This window comes from Heterocephalus glaber, unplaced genomic scaffold (assembly GCF_053883595.1).
Source record: "Heterocephalus glaber isolate CG9 unplaced genomic scaffold, H.glaber_assembly_v1.0 deba00001523, whole genome shotgun sequence".
Taxonomy (NCBI): domain Eukaryota; kingdom Metazoa; phylum Chordata; class Mammalia; order Rodentia; family Bathyergidae; genus Heterocephalus; species Heterocephalus glaber.
Genome location: NW_028258327.1, coordinates 30,918,707 through 30,935,865, shown reverse-complemented (window position 1 = coordinate 30,935,865; position 17,159 = coordinate 30,918,707). Strand labels below are relative to the sequence as shown.

The following is a 17,159-nucleotide window of genomic DNA, read 5'->3' as shown; positions in this document are numbered from 1 at the left end:
CTTACAAGGATGTACTAGGAGTATCTAGTATAAGAAAAGTAGCTAACCTCGAGTACCTGAATTTACTTTTTCATTTATATGTCTTGAGATGCCAAGAAACCAGATTGATTCAGTATAGATTAAGTCAGTGATCAAATAGAAATTATAAGATTCTTCTACTAGACATCGTGTTGCTGTGCCTGTACTCTTAGCATTTGGGAGGCTGAGGCAGGAGGAGTGCTATGAGTTCTAGGTTAACCTGGGGTCCATAGTGTGTTCAAGGCCAGCATGAACTAGATAGTGAGACCCCTCTCCACCCACTCAAAGAATCATTTAGTGTACAAAGACATATTGGTAGACCTTACAGAGCACGGCATTTTCTCCCACATGACCTTCAGAAATCGAACCTGAAGCATTAGCTGCAGTGACCGTTCCTGTCCCGTCTGTGATAAAGTAAGGCTTTAGTTTGGACATAGCTTCAAGGTTACTCCCATGACGAGGAAACTCATCTACTTTAACTTCTTTGAGACCTGGAAAGAGTAAAACCAGTTACCTGAGATTACTATAGAGATGTCACTGAGTGTGCTGGGAACGGAGAATTTCTCAGAATCATGAAGATTCACATTAGACAGAAAATATTAGTATCTACCCAAGTTCATTCCAGTAGGAAAGTACAAGAATTATTGTATGTTAAAACATTTTACGAGAACTGTCCTCATGAGACATTTTGAGTGTTTTCTGAATTCATTACCCTTTCTGAGGAAAGCAGTTACAGGGAGTTGTATGTTGAAAAGGTGCAAAGGTTTGGGTTACAGTACTTGTCTGGTTACTAGGGAGTCGATCAGGGAATCTTAATGCCAGCTTCATGTGGGTGGGACACATCAGATAACAATAAGGGAAGCTGACTATAACATTCTATATTAGATAAGGACAAGTGACCCTAAAAAATCCAGCTTATAGAAATACAGATGTGAGATGCATACAGAAGTAACAGGAAGGAACAAAAGTTCACTTCTACAGAGGTTTAGTTTAAAAGCATGTATGGGGAACAGGTCAGCTGTTGCTTCCTAACAGCCACGAGCCAACAGTCCAGTTTCTCATGAAACCTGCTGATGATACACAGCAGCTGTGGACAGTCAGGCTGACGGTTTGCCAGGTTAACCATGTACCACCAAATAGCATCTCCCCTTCCCCTCATTCAGATGTATCAAGCATATAATCTTTGTAACCTGAAAAACCTAAGATAAAATTATAAACATTCCTAGACATTATTCTTTTGGATGTTACTTCTACCTATAAATAGGCTGATTAAAATCACCATTTATATACCTACCTTTTCTAGATGACACAGAAACTGGTACAATCTCTTTGTCAAAATGGCCAGCTTTCTGTGCACTCTCTGTCCTATTTTGAGACAAAACAGCAACCTTGTCTTGAGCTTCTCTACTCACTTGCCATTTTTTGGCCACATTTTCAGCTAGGAAGAAAAAAACCAAAAAACTTCATGAACTGGCTCTTGGAAGTTCAAGCCATTCACCCACATGTATTCCCAGGCTCCCCTTGGGGTTACCGTGCAGTGCTTTGTGTGGCATCCTGCATTCCTCTAAGGAAATTACTTTTAGTGGAAAAGGTTTTGTTTTTATGGTACTAGAGATGCAACTCTAGGGCCTTGGGCATCCAAGGCAAGTGCTCTACCAGTGAGCTACACCCCCAGCCCTTTTTATTTTTTGGGACAGGATCTTACTTCATATCCCAGGCTCACCTCAAACTTGGAATCCTCTTGCCTCAGCTACTGAGTATTAGGGTTACAGGCCACACTACCACATTTGGCTCCCAAGCCCCTTTATTTTTCACCTGTATTTTGAGACAGGGTCTCACCTATTTGCCCAGACTAACCTCAAACTTGAGATCTTTCTGCCTCAGTCTCATGAGTATCCAGAATTATAGCCACCTGATGTATATCCAGCAAGAAAGGTATTTAGAAATAAAGTTAGGACTGCTGTCACTACATCCAAGCCTGTTCAGTAAGAACTCACATACATACTCATACAATTTATAATTCTACATATAGACATATGGTGACAGCCTGAATTCATGTTGATATCCCTGAATGCAATCTCACACAAACCACACTCTTCCTCTTTTCTCTTGTACTCCCTTCTACAAGCAAGAAGTCTGGCTTCCATTATCTTCAAAATAGTCACTCATTTGTTGAAACTTAGAATACACAGTGGTTTCAGACTTTGCTATCCAACACCACTGGAAAAAGCAAACCAAATAACTAGAGCTCAGTATTTTTTTTAAAAAAATGGAGTCTCAGCTGGGCATAGTGGCATGTGCAAATCCCAGTACTCTGGGAGCTGAGTCAGGAGGATTGAAAAATTTGAGCCCAGCCTGGGTTACTTAGTGAGACCTTTTCTCAAAATAAAACAAATCCAAAAAATCTTGCCATCTTGCCCAAGCTGGCCTCAAACTCTTGGGTTTAAGCCTGGGCTGTGGGTATGCCACTGTTATCTTTTAACTTTATCTGCTACCTTCAGTTATCTTTTATTTTTTCTCTTTTCCTTCCTCATCCTATCACTACCCCCCCCCCCCCCCGCCGTCCCATTTTCCTTTTTTTTTTTTGGTACCAGGGATGGAACTCAAGACCTTTCGCTTTTGAGCCAGGCAGCAAAGCGGCACCACTGAGCTAAATCCCCAGCCCACCCCCTATTTTCTGATAAAATTTATATACAGTAGAATAAAATAGAGAAGTCACACATATATACATCTTAATGGCTTTTGAAAACTGCATGCAATCATACATTGCACATGTGTAGTATTTCCATCACTTTAAAAATTATCATATGCCTACTAATTTTCCTAGTCTGAAACAAATAATATTTTGATTTCTTTCACTAGAGATTATAAATGCAATTCTGCCTGTCCTGCTCAGCATGTTTTTAGGACTCATTCATGTATAGCAGCAGTTTATTTTTCTGAGCAGTATTCCATGTTATGAACATACCACTATTCATTGTGCAGTCTCCTGTTGATGGACACATGAGCTGTTTCTAGGTTTGCATTGCTAGGAATAAAACTGTTACAACCAGATGTAGTGGCACATGGCTGTAATCCCAGCACTTGGGAGGATGACGCAGATCACCAAAGTTTGAAACCAGCCTGGTAAATTCAAGGCCAGTGTGAACTACGTAGGCAACATACACACACAAAAAGAGTTGCTATATGCATGCTTGCACAAAGTTTTTGTGACTTTAAAAAACTTTCTCTTGGGTAAGAAAACTGCCAAATCTTTTTCCAAACCAGTGGTATCATTTTATATTCATCCCTGTATTGTGTGAAGGTTCAGGCTGCTCCACATCCTTGCCAATATTTGGCAATGTTAAGTCATTTTGATTTTAGTCATGCTAAAAAATATAAGATGATATCTTATCATGGTTTTAATTTACATTTCCTGGGCTGGGAACATAGTTCAGTGGAATAGCACTTGCCCAGCATGTATGAGGTCCTAAGTTTGAGTTCCCGCATCTCACACACACACACCCTTTAATTTACATTTTCTTTATGAGAGATGTTCAGGGGCTGGGGATTTAGCTCAGTGGTTACGCCACCTGCCTCGCAAACGTAAGGTCCCAAGTTCGATCCCCAGTACCAAAAAAAAAAAGGAAAGAAATGTTCAGGACCTTTTCATGTATTTATTGGCTATTCATACATCTTTGTGAAACATGTGGCCAAATCTTTAGCTCATTTTTCAGTTGGGATGCTTATCTTTTTATTATTGTATAAGTTCTTTATATATTCTATTAAATATGTGTACTGTATTATAAATATTTTCTTAATTTGCAGCTCACTTATTAACTATTTTTGTGGTGCCTTTGATGAGTTTTTCTTTCTTTTTTGAGGCAGGGTGTTGCTATGTAGTTCTGGCTGGCATTGAACTCATTATGTTGTCCAGACTGGCCTTGAACTCATGGTGATCCTTCTGCCTCAGCTTCCTAAGTGCTGGGATTACAGGCATGCGGCACCACACCTGGCAAGCCTTTATTTTTAGATCCATTATTATCTTCAGTTCATTTCTGTATATGATGGGGGGTAGGAGGTTGAAGATTTTCTTTTCTATATGAGTAATCTATTGTTCCAGCACCATTTACTGAAAAGGCTCTGCTTTCTCCATTTCATTATGTTGGTGCCTTTGCTGGAAATCACTGCAAGTCTGTTTCTGGACTCTTAGTTGCTGATCCTTTGCCAAAGCCACCTGCATTGATTAGCTCAGCTTTAAAGTGTTAAAATTAGATAAAGTAAGTTCTTCTGTCTTTTGCCTTTTCAAAACTGTTTTGGCTATTCTGAATCCTTTACATTTTCAAATATATTTTAGAATCAACTTGTCAGTTTAAGAAAAAGCCTGCAGCCACTATGTTTGCTCTTGTATGGTGGCCCACCCTCATGTTGTAGGGAGTATTTCTTTTCCTACTTTTAATTGGTCCAAACTCATTCTGCACAGCCTATTTCTTTTCCTGTTTTCAATAAAACTTTGCTACCATTTGTGCTTATTTTGGAAAGGAAGGAAAGAACCTAGAAACCACCTCCAGAAGCAGACTCCAGCACCCCAAAACCCAGTAACATATTTGGCATAGCCAGCTAGGAGCAGGTAAGCCCCTTTAGTTTCCCTCTAAAATCTGTCACATTTTACCATCTGTGTCAGTTTTTGCCACTGTGTTCTCTCTTGCATGGTGGCTCACCCTTATGCTGTAGGGCAGTAATGGCAAACCTTTTAGAGACCCAGTGCCAAACTGCAACCCAAAACCCACTTATGGCAATTAAACCTGAATTTAGTTTAGAAAAAGCAACTCTACATTAACATCTTTTGTCTTTTTTTTTTTTTTTTTTAATATTCAGTTAAATAGGGCTGGGGATTTAGCTCAGTGGTTTTGCCGCCTGCTGCAAGTGCAAGGACCTGAGAGTTCAATCCCCGGTACCAAAAACAAACAAACAAACAAAAAACAAAATAAAACAAAAAAACAATATTCAGTTAAATAGTACAAATTTACATTCATGAGGAATGTTAAAAAAATTCAACTAAAAAACCCACTTCTTTCTGTAACCCACAATCCCAACATTTTACAGTGCAGGAGAGAAGGGAGTGGCATACATCCAAAAACAAATCTCTCAAAAGAAATACCTTAATTTCACAGTCTCTCCACACAGAAGCCAATGTCAGAGTGTAATTTACAATTCATCTTTTTCAGCTGTAGATTTTTTCTGTCTCCTGCTCTTCATCATCTGTGCCTACATCCACTTCTTCCTCTTCATCTTGTTCCATCTCCTGGTCTTGCTCTGTGTCTTCTAGCTCTTCCTCTGGTTCTTCAGCCTTTGCTTAGACTGAGGCGAAGCATTCTTTCTATTCTGTCTCCATAGGCTTCAGTGTGCAGTAGTAAACATCCTGATCGAAGAGTCGCCATTTCAAACAGAATCACAGCAAAATCCAGAACAGTTTAGTCATGTTCGTCTTCCTTAACTTGCCAAAGCATGTCTCTGATCAGGGGGTACCTGGGGTTAATTTCGAATGTTTTCTTCTGGCTGGTGTAGTAGTTTGTGATGTCCTTGCCTATCTGGTACGCTTGTGCCTTCGTGATCCTCTCCACGTTGCCAGACCAGCTGTATTGGCTGGCCACGAGGGTGCACAGGCTCCATCAGGCGCTACAATACCATGGCCTTTTCAATCTTGTCCTTAAGGGTTTTATCTTTGATCCAGCTGAGCAGAGGCTCAAATTCTTTCTCAGTTGCGTCTTGACTCTCTTGGTTTCCTCGATTTCATCACACTTTGCTCCTTCTTTGGCAATGTTCTGAAATTGCTTCCCATCAAACTTGGGAAGGGCCTAGATGCAGTATGCATCCATGGATTCTGTGAGGTAAATAATCTCGTAGATCTTCAGAAGCTGCTCAACAAATGGAGATGTGGCTTCTTTTCTGCTGGATTTGGCCATGAAGTAGATCTGTTTTGCCTGCATTCTTTCCACATACTGGTCTAGACTAGTTATGTCAGTTAGATGATGAGAAGACTGGAACTGAAGAAGTATACCAAGATGAGTGCAATTCGAGCGATCTTCAATCACACCAAGCTTGATGTTGGTACCAAATTCTTTCCAGAAAGTGCCACTGTATTTCTCTTCAGCAATCTTCTTGATCATGTCTAGCGTTTTACAGACAAGTTTCTTCCTAATCACCTTGAGCAGCTTGTGCTGCTGAAGAGTCTCATGGGACACATTCAGAGGAAGATCATCTTGGTCATTATATCATGGAAGTCACCTGTGATGAACACTCATCACACATACAGCTTAATGTAATCGCTCATCTCATCAAATAGACCACACAGAGCAGATGTGGGGACAAACAGGATGGACTTAAAGGTCACTCCCTCTTTGGCAGTAAAGTGAATATAAGCCAGGGGCTCATTGTTTTCCTTTGAAAATGATTTGTAGAAAGCTTTGTATTCATCCTCTACTTTTTCTGATGGTCTCTGCCATATCAGTTTGATATCATTCATAAGCTCCCAACCCCACACAGTTTTTTCTTTTTTTAAATTTAATTTTATTGGTACATTTTAGGTATACAATATAATAACATTCATCATTGGAAATTTGCAACTTTACATACTCTCTCTTGGTTCTTTTTTTTTTTTTCTTTGGTACCGGGGATCGAACTTGGGTCCTTGTGCTTGCAAGGCAGGCTGCGGAACCACTGAGCTAAATCCCCGGCCCATCTTGATTCTTATTTTTCCCCCTTCCCCTGCCCTCCCTTCAACCCCTCCATCCCTCCCTATTTACAAAGACTATGTTTCCATTTTTTCATATTAATTCAATTCCCATCTTTCCTTTCCTCTACCCCTCCCACTTCCCCTTCCCCTTTGCCCCTTTTCTTCCTATTTCACATTGTCTATTATACCTTTTAGTCCTTATTTACACTTTCAGTTTCTCACACTAGAGAAACTATTTGGTATTTACACATGACACACATTTTTTTCAACTTTCTTAGTTTTTGGCTTCTTCATCATCAGATTCTTCTTTTTCTTCTTTTGCTGCCTCTTCTTGTAGGGGTTCCTCAACACTTTTAGTCTTGCTGTTCCACACATAGATAGTAAAGTTTATGAACTGTGAATACTTTTTGATGAGTTTTTTTTGTTTGTTTTTTTTGGTACCAGGGATTGAACTCATGTCCTTGTGCTTGCAAGGCGATGAGATTTTTAACTGTATCCAATTCAAGGCAATCAGATGTTTCTTTCAAAACCAGGGTAATTGTTGTGCCCCATCCCAGGTGTTTCCTCTTGGGTCAGCAATTACTGAAAATTCACTGGAGTCTGATTCCCAGATGTGCTGGGTGTCATTATTGTGTTTTGATGTGACAACAATGTTCTTTGCTACAAGAAAGACAGAATAGAAGCCAATGCCAAACTGGCAGATCAGTTCAGAAGTTGACTGGCCATCTTCTTGTGCCCAGGTCATTTTATTTTACCTTTTTAACATTTTTTTTTTTCTGGTACCGGGGATCGAACTCGGGTCCTTGCACTTTCGAGGCAGGCGAGGGAACCACTGGGCTAAATCCCCGGCCCTAGGGCATTTTATTTTAAAACTCGCTTGTCCCAGATTTGGCTATGGTACCGAAGTTTTTAACCAACTCTTCTCTGGTGTCCTACACTGGTGTCTGTGATGTGCAGCAAGTTTTTCTCTTTGTCACACTTAATTCTGACTGTCAGTTCCTCATTTCCTGAAAGCGCATTTTCATCAGTTAGTGTTATCAGCCTCTCTTACCTAAAGCATCAGAAGCATTTGAAATCGGCTCTCTCAGGAAAATCTTTTTATTTTTATACAATGAATTGATAAATTTCATCATCCTGTTAACTTCAGCTTGGAAGGCAAACTTTTCAGATTTTTCTCTTAAGTTCTCGTATTTGCAATCCATTTAATCCATCCAATCGTATGGCTTCTTCCTCTCTTTGCACTACTTCATTATCTGTCCTTGAGCCTTTTCTGCTTTTACTAAGGTCCTCTTCTACTGTACCATCCACATCGACTTCATCATCAGCTCTGACTGACCTGAAGTTCACCAGGACACAGCACAGGCCCAGCACCCACAGGGCCCTCATGGGGCTTGGCTGGTGAGTCTCATGTCACTTTTGATCACAAGAGCCACCTCTGCCTCCCGCCTTGGGTCCTCATACCTCCAGCCACAAGGTCTGTCCACTACATCTTTTATCTTAAAAGAAAAACACAATAACATGCACACTATAGGTTTGCCACCACTGCTGTAGGGTGTACTTTTTTCCTAGTTTTACTTGGCCCAAACTTGCACTGCAGAGCCTGTTTCTTTTCCTACCTTTAATAAAACTTTACTACCACTAAAAAAAAGAGAAAGAAGAAAGAAAAACCCTGCTCAATTATGAGGTTGCACTGGGGTCATAACTGTTGGCATATTTTATAAGTGACCATGTATGCATTACACTCTGTCTCCTTATCACAGCTGTTCAGAACTCCTGAATTTCCCAGCAATCCAGAAAATATCCACTTAGTTCACAGCTCCCTAGCAGATGTTTTCTACTAGGCCTCCTACAGTGTTCCCTTGCACATCCATAGCTTAGTATCCTGAAAGGGACTCCTTTTATAGATCTCTAGAGCTCCTTTTCTTTATAGTTCCCGTTTGACCTGTATCCTGCCCAATAAAATCCAGCAGCTGAGCAGCTCTAAATTCTCTGCCTCTGTTTTGTGCTGGGGTTCTGTCACTTTACAGTTTGCAAAGCACCCCAGGTAAAGAGCCAGTGATAGTCGGACTTTCCTGTTTCCCATGGTTGTCAGTCTTATATGATGGTTAGCCAAAATCCAAAAACAGTTGCTTGATATATTTTGGCCAGTATTACTATTGCTTGTAGTAGAAAGTCTAGTCTTTACCATTAATCCTAAGCAGCCTAAGCCTTTTCTTTTTTATATAAATGAGAGAAATTTATTTTCTCATAATTCTGGAGGCTGGATATCCAAGATTGACATGTCAGCGGGTCTGGTTTCTTAAGGCCTCTTCGACTGCCCTCTCAGTGTCCTCACGTGGTCTTGGGGTGCACAAGTCTCTCTGTATGTCCAGTTTCTCTTCTTATGACATCAATCAACTGGATTAGGAACCATTCTAATGGCCTCATTTTAACTTAATTACCCCTTTGAAGGTCCTATTGCCCAATAGTCACATTGTTCGAGGTATATAGAGTTAGGGCTTTAACATATGTGTTTTGGCCAGCAGCAGAGAAAATTTTACTCTGAGGGCCAGGGATTTAGCTCAGTGGTTCTGCTGCCTGCCTCACAAGTGCAAGGTCCTGAGTTTGATCCCCAGTACAAAAAAAAAGAAAATTTTACTTTGCCTTTACTTACTATGGAAAGGACTCAGGATCTGAATATTTATACAGTATATTTATTAGGCATTAGAGATTGAAGCCTTATGTACTCTACCACTGAGCTATTCCCCTCACTCCCTAGAATCTGACTGATTTTTTTTTCTGGTGGTACTAGGATTGAAACTAGGGCCTTTGCACTGAGCTACATCACCAGCCCTTTTTATTTATTTTTATTGTTTTAATTTTTTTGGTACCGGGGATCAAACTCCAGTCCTTGCACTTGTGCAGCAAGTGGCGAAAAAACTGAGTTAAATCCCCAGCCCAGCTCTTTTTAATTTTAGTGTTTTGTTATTTTTGGAGACAGGATCTCATTAAGTCACTAAGCTGCCTAGGCTGGGCTCAAACTTGAGGTCCTCCTGCCCCAGCTTCTCAGAGTACTGGGATTACAGGCATGCACCGCCACACCTGGTTTAGGTACTGTGGTGATGTTGAGGCAGTTGGTCTGAATATCACATTTGAGACACTGTGACCTAGACACTAGGGCACTAAGGCTCAGGTAAAGTCCATGGCACCTTCCATGGTCTATGTCTGTGTTCTTCAGCCTTCTCTGTGTTTTCCAGCTGAGATGCCTTGAGCTTCTACAGTCTGCCACATCTCAAAGCCCTTGCCTCCTTCCTTGCATTTGCATACATTGTCCCCTGGCCTCAACTCTTTTCCCCATTTTCTTTTTATTTGGAGGGGGCTTGAGACAGGTTCTCAGGTCTACTATGTAGTTCAAACTGGTCTTGAACTCACCAGGTAGCTCAGGTTAGCCTTGAACTCACAGAGATCCTCTTGTCTCAGCTTCCTGCGTGCTGGAATTACAGGCATGTGCCACCCTGCCTGGCCTCCCCCTTATCTTTTTCACATGATTCATACTTCTCATGGAACCAGAGCCATTCTTGCCTACCACAAGAAGCCCAGGGTTCCATTCCTTGAACTGCAAACTGCAAACACTCACAAACTCACCCACAACCCACACATACAAAACCAAACACCTTGCTACAGCTGGGGTCGGGGGGGAATGCAAAAGAAAAAAAAGAAAAAGCCACTGTTGCATGCATTTTGAGTAAAATAACTTCTCAGGGTTTGTTTCTTTACCTCTGAAATCAATGTGCATTTTGTTTTTTACATATACATATATTTTACATTTACATATAGTAAAGACATGAGTTCTTTTTTTTTTTTTTTGGTACCAGGGATTGAACTCTGGTCCTTGCACTTAAGACATGAGTTCTTATCATTTCTCAGTTTGTCAGTAAAAGAACAGTTTTCTAGATACATGACTAGTGACATAATTGTGCAAAATCTCAAACACTGGTTTACCTGATATTGCTTCTGCCACAGAATTACTATTTCCTCATTTGGAAAAATGAAGGGTTTGATCCAAAAGTACTGAAGTACCTGTCACTTTTCACATTCCCCAATGTCAGGGATTCACAAAGTAGAAAGGATGTTTATTCACTGGGCATGGTGTTGCATGCCTGTAATCCTAGCACTTGGGAGGCTGAGGCAGGGGGATTGCTGTGAGTTTGGAACCAGCCTGAGTTACACAGTGAGTTCAAGACCAGCCTAAACTACATAACAAGACCTAGCCTCAAAAAACAAAAAAAGAATTATTTACTCACTTTGCTTTAGTTCATGAGAGAGAAACTATGGATGTCCATAGGGATACAAAAATGACTAGGACCTGGTGTTATAGCTTATATCTAGATGTCCCCCCAAAGCCTCATGTGCTCACAGGTGGGGCTCTTGGGAGGTGACTGGATCAAGGGTGTGTGATACTGGATTAGTCCACTGATGGGTTTATAGCTGGGTGTGATGTTGGAAGTGAAGCCTGGTGGGAAAAAGGCGCGCATATATATATATCCCAGGTGGCTCACAGCTTCCTGCCTGCCATGCTACCCTGCCTGCCTTGAAACCAGCCAACTATAGATTGAAACCTCTACAAATTTCAAGCCAAAATAAACCTCTCCTCCTTTAACTTGTGGGTTTTGGGTATTTTATCCCTGCAACAAAAAAAGTAACTAAGACACCTGGTCTCTGCTTATAAGGAGGAATACACCTAAGAAGCATGTTAGAACAGCCTCTTGTGTTTTCTTGCCAGATATACTTCATGGTTGGAGTTCTGACTCTTCTGAGCTTTCAGAGGAGACGCTGCCTACTGGCCTAAGGCTTTCTAGGCAGGGATCTTGTGGATGCCTTGTATTCTGCAGTGGTCGTCTTTTCTACTGGAATTTTAGCTTTAGCAATAGCTGCTGTAGCTACCATTGCAGCCTTGGCAACATAGTTTGGGGAAACACTAAGGAGAGCTGCCTTTTGAAATCTATTAACTTCATTCTTTTTTTTTAGTACTGGGAATGGAACCTCCACAGGGCCTCAAGCATGGTAGGAAAGTGCTCTCCCACTGAACTACATCTCCAGTACTTTTTGTTTTTTTATTTTGTGACAGGATCTTGCTTAGTTGCCCAGCCTGGCTTCAAACTTTCAGTCTTCCTGTCTCAGCCTCCCAAGTAGCTGAGAATCTGAGAGTGTGCTTGGATTAACTTTTATTTATTTATTTATTTATTTTGGTACCAGGGATTGAACTCGGTCCTTGCACTTGTGCACCAGGCAGTGAAACCACTGAGTTAAATCCCTGGCCTGCGGATTAACTTTTAAATGGTTAAAACCTGCCATCTTGGCTGTCCTTTCTCTGGTTTCATCTTCTTCGCCTGTCTTGTGGTTGATCACTTTGTACTGATGGGTGATTTCTGCCAGGCTTGTGGGACAGACTCAAAGTGGATGCTGTGAGGGCCGTGAGGATAGTCAGTGAGCTGCATGTCTTGGACAGGCATGGGCTGGCTCCTCACCTGAGTACAAGGTCCATCCACCACAACCCTGTTCTGAACAATAACATCTACAACTGGGGTGACTTTCTGGCATGAGACCTGAAGAGATAGAGGACACCTGGGCAACCTCCATGAAGCATCTGAACACCATGTGCTTCCTAGGACCCTCTGGGTGCCATTCCCAGCCTCAGCTTCCTGACCAAATGAGAGATCAAGTGGCGTGCAACAGCAAGACTTACCGATATTACATGGTCTTCCCCAATTTTTTTAAAGTTATATTTTCAGCTATGTCTGCCTTACCGGTCACACCCATATGGTAGTTATGAAATGCATCTGTAAGACCATCACAGAGTACACTGTCTTGTAATGACATCTCACCAATCTTCACTCCTGTTCTCAGGTGAACCAAGTGAGGAGCCTGGAAACAAGGAATAAAAATAGATTTAGGGGCCAGGGATTTAGCTCAGTGGTTCCGCTGCCTGCCTCGTAAGCACAAGGATCCAAGTTTGATCTCCAGTACCAAAAAAAAAGGATTTAGGCTTAGTTGTCATTAGTCTGCCCTTGAAGATCCCACTCAGAACTATCTAGTATTTCCTTTCTTTAGTCTCCTTTGCAATCCTTCCCCACTAGGACCAGAACATCCCTAAGATTAGTGGATGAACCCAGCCTCTTACCCTTAGGAATCCATCACTCTCCTACCTGCCCATTTCCATGTCTCCTTCAATCTTGTCCATTCCATGTCTTACAGTGATACCCTGGTTGTCAAAAGGCTCCAAGTTTGAACTTTCTACTACTTGAACAGCAAAGTTCAAAAAAAAATATGCCCTGTGTTCGTAACCTTGCTTAACAGTCAAATCGAAAATCTTACTTGAAAAAAACCTGTATGGCTGAGAGTGAATCATGCAGTATCTTGCTGCGGGCACAACAGTCTAAGTGCCACTCTCGCCTAGATGAATTTTTAGAGAAAAGGTGAAAAAAGACCAAGAAAAAAGACCCCAGAAAGTGTACTACCAGTAGTCATTAGGTATGCTAATTTGTTTTTATGGTTTTTTTTTGGTACCGGAGATCGAACTTGAGTCCTTGCGCTTGCGAGGCAGGCACCAGAACCACTGAGCTAAATCCCCAGCCCCAGTAGTCGTTATGGAAGGAGATTCTCCTCCAATTTCTCTCCAGCTTCCTGTATGCCAGGAAGCCTCCAATTCAAGGTAAAGTACCTGTACAAAATTCATAAATTTTATTTACTGTATTGTGTTTTGATTTTTAATCTACTGTATTTATTGTAGTTATATATTTTAGGGGGTATTTCCACAATGTAGGGCTGTTAACTTTGTCCTGGAAAAATGAACTGCTGCTGCACCAAAAGGAATTGTTCAGGGAGAGGTCAGTGAATGGCATCTCTTCAGAGCTTACCTTGCTCATACTTTCCATGCCTCCTGCAACCACAATACTTGAGTCACCTATCTTTATGGACTGGGCTGCAAGGCACACGGCTTTAAGGCCTGACCCACAGATCATTTGGCAGCTCCATGCTGGAACAGAGTAAGGAATTCCAGCACCTACACTGGCTTGTCGAACAGGATTCTGCCCACAACCTAGAAGAAGGAACACAAAGGTCTCCTAGCAATCAAGGAGAAAGGTACAATACCTGGGTATGAGTACATGTAAAATTGCCAACTAGCTCATCTGCCACTTATGAAGCCTATACACCAAGTTCCCACCAAAGGCAAAGAAGGCCAAATACACTCTTTGCCCATCACAGTCTAGCTCTGGTATATTGCCTTGTGCTGCTTTCTAGGTATTTTAAAGATATACACATTTTGCTCTACAGAGTTCTTAATACCTTAAAACAGAATCAGAAGATCTTCATTTTTTGATAGAGCTTGACTTTTCCTCATAATGAAAAAAGAATCTAAAACCAAGGATATCAACCAACGTTTATTACACACACACTGTTTATAAGGCATAACCTAGGTTATTACCAGTATTTCTAACGAGAGCCATGATCAGGGCTAAAGACACTCGAGAAGAGTAAGTTAAAGAAGAAACCTTCTGATAAGAAACATTTCTTCTTTTCCTTATTATTCATCACACCATAGTTAAGTTACATACAAAACTAGAATAAATACCTTTCTGTAATTCAACCTCTCAAAGTAGCAGAAAAGGGAAGGAAGCCAAAGATTTCTAATATTCTGTCACTACTGTCTACTATCAGAGTCAAAAGTAAATATTTATACAGTGGTCAGTCTACTACAAGTGTCAGTTATACTGGAACCTAGCACTGCTACGAGGGATGTTTGTTTAAAAAACAAATATGTCATTGATGAGAATTTAGAGATTATATTCATCGCAGTGTTACTAATTTAAAATTAAACTGGAAGGTAAAAACAGATAAAGTTACTTGAAACTGAAAATACATCCTGGGTGGCTGCGGATGTAGTTCAGTGGTAGAGTGCTTGCCTTGCATTTTTGAGGTCCTGGGTTCAATCTCCATTACCATGAAAAAGAGAAAATTTACCCAGGGAAAATGATTAAAAAGACAGTATCAATATATTCTGTGAATTAAACTCATAAGATACTAGTTAATAAAGACATTAATATTACATAAGTTTCCAGCTTTTTAAGCTACAATAAATTACATATGCATTCAAGTAAATAACTACTCTTAAAAATTATGTGCAAGGACCCGAGTTGAATCCCCAGTACCAAAAAGAAAAATTTTGTGGACTTTTTTAGTACACCCATCCTCAAGGTAGTTAGGATTAAGAAATGAGTATTAAAGCTGGCCATGGTGGCACACTCCTGTAATCCGACCACTCTGAGGCTGAGGCAGGAGGATCAAAAGTTTCAGTTCATCCTAGGCAACTTAGCAAGTTTATTTTCTTTATTTATTTTCTTTATTTATCCTTTATTTTCTCAAAATAAAAAAGGCCACTGGGGTGTGTGAGAGGCTGAGGCAACAGGATCATTGCAAGTTCGAGGCCAGCCTGAATTATATAGCAAGACCCTGTCTCAAAAGGCAAACAACTAAAAACTAAAAAAAAAAGGCTGGAGATATAGATCAGTGTGAAGGCCCTGGATTCCAGCATAGTGGCGGGGTGGAGAGGGAGGTGTGTGTTAAAAATAATAGCAGAATAAGATCCACAAAAATGAAGATTTCTGTCTCATACAGAAAGGGCTTATTCCTAGATGCTAGAATAGTGCCTGGCACAGTCACTGCTCAGTAAATATTTGTTACATGATTGTGGAGGATTACATCATTTAAGGAGGATGACAGATCTTTGTTCAATCACTCACTGTACTTCAGACTGTGACCTTATTAAGTTACCTGACATCTCAAGGTCTCGCTACATGCATCTTTTCTTTTTCTCCCAGTACTGGAGATTGAACTCAGGACTTTGTATCACAAGTGTTCTACTGGCCTTTTTTTTTTTTTGAGATAGGATCTCACTAAGTTGGCCAGGCTGGCCTTGAAATCATGGTCATACTTCCCACCAAAAATGGAGCTGGGTCACAGGCATGTGCCACCACACCTGCCTACAGGCATTCTTTTAAAGCATGGGAGAATAATGAGAAAGTAGTGTGGTTTCCTACAAGACTTTAAGGTCCTGGGCCGGGGATTTAGCTCAGTGGTTTCACCGCCTGCTGCACAAGTGCAAGGACCCGAGTTCGATACCCGGTACCAAAGAAAAAGACTTTAAAGTCCACAAGGACAAGTTAAGAAAGGAGAATTAGAAAGAATTACGGAATCATGAGGAAAAAACAAGTTGACTATCTCTGTTCTGAAAAGCTGAAATAAAAAATGCTCCAAATATGAAATTTGTTGAGTACCCACATGCCACAGTAGAAAATTCCAAACCTGACATATCATGTATCAGGTTGAAGTCAAAATGCAGATGCACAAGACACAATTTATTCAGTGTTCTCAAGGGAAAAATGACTCTTCTCACCCCATTAGTTATGATAACTGTTTCATGCACAAAATTATTAAAAATACTGTATAGAATTACTTTCAGGTTGTATGTTTAAGGTGTATATTGAACATAAATACTGAGCTCAAACTTGGGTCCAAGCCCAAGATATCTCATTATGTATATACAAATATTCCAAAATCTCAAAGAAAAATTTAAAAAAAGAGAGAGAGAGAAACCAAAATCTAAAACAAATTCAATCTCAGCACTTGGGAGACTGAGGCAGGAGGATTACTGTGCATTTAAGGCCAGCCTGAACTATAGTTCAAGGCCATAGTGATTTCAAGGCCAGGCTGAACTATATAGCAAGACCCTGTCTCAAAACAACAACAAAAATTGTTGAAATGTGAAACACTTCTGGTCCCAAGCATTTCTCTCTCTTTTTTGTTTTTTTGAGATACAGTCTCACTACATAGTTCAGGCTAGCTTTGAACTCACAGAGATCTTTTTGCCTTGGCCTCCCAACTACTAGGACTACAGGTGTGCACCACCACACCTGGCTCCCAAGCGTTTCTAATAAGGAATATTACACCTGTACATTGGTCAGGTCTCAGACCAGGTAAGGACAGAAGTTGGTTTTGAATATTATCAATTATTAGTACAATTAATTAAGAGTATATACTACTGATTGAACATGACTATTAGGCAGAAAGTTAGACATTAGCAGGCCTGGAGACATGAGGCTGGGCATTACTTGAAAAGCAAAGAAGGCCAGCTATGGTGGTGCATACCTAAAATCCCAGCACTCAGGAGGCTGAGGCAGAAGGATCACTGCAAGTTTGAGGCCAATCTGGGCCACATGGTAAATTTTTTTTTTTTTTTGGTACCGGGGATCGAACTCGGGTCCTTGCACTTGTGCAGCAGGCGGCAAAACCACTGAGCTAAATCCTCAGACTACATGGTAAATTTAAGACCAGCCTGAACTACACAGGGAGACCTTGTATCAAAAGAACCAAAAAAAGAAAAGCAAAG

General features: G+C 40.8%; 1 protein-coding gene and 1 pseudogene across 2 annotated transcripts in view; both read right to left on the bottom strand.

Moving 5' to 3' along the window:
* Positions 1-17,159, bottom strand: part of Acat2 (acetyl-CoA acetyltransferase 2) — a 21,975-nt gene that overhangs the window by 2,482 nt on the left and 2,334 nt on the right. Inside the window, exons 3-6 of the mRNA XM_004869021.4 lie at positions 13,630-13,811; positions 12,520-12,637; positions 1,313-1,456; positions 387-509 (exon numbers count right to left, since the gene is read on the bottom strand). Of these exons, the coding sequence (XP_004869078.1) occupies positions 387-509; positions 1,313-1,456; positions 12,520-12,637; positions 13,630-13,811 (567 nt within the window). The remainder of the gene's footprint in view (positions 1-386; positions 510-1,312; positions 1,457-12,519; positions 12,638-13,629; positions 13,812-17,159) is intronic.
* LOC147825025 (endoplasmin-like) lies at positions 1,463-12,513 on the bottom strand (annotated as a pseudogene). The gene is made up of 4 exons (XR_015441577.1): positions 7,607-12,513; positions 7,216-7,488; positions 6,994-7,148; positions 1,463-6,569 (listed from the first exon to the last, which is right to left on the bottom strand). The product of XR_015441577.1 is annotated as an endoplasmin-like (transcript).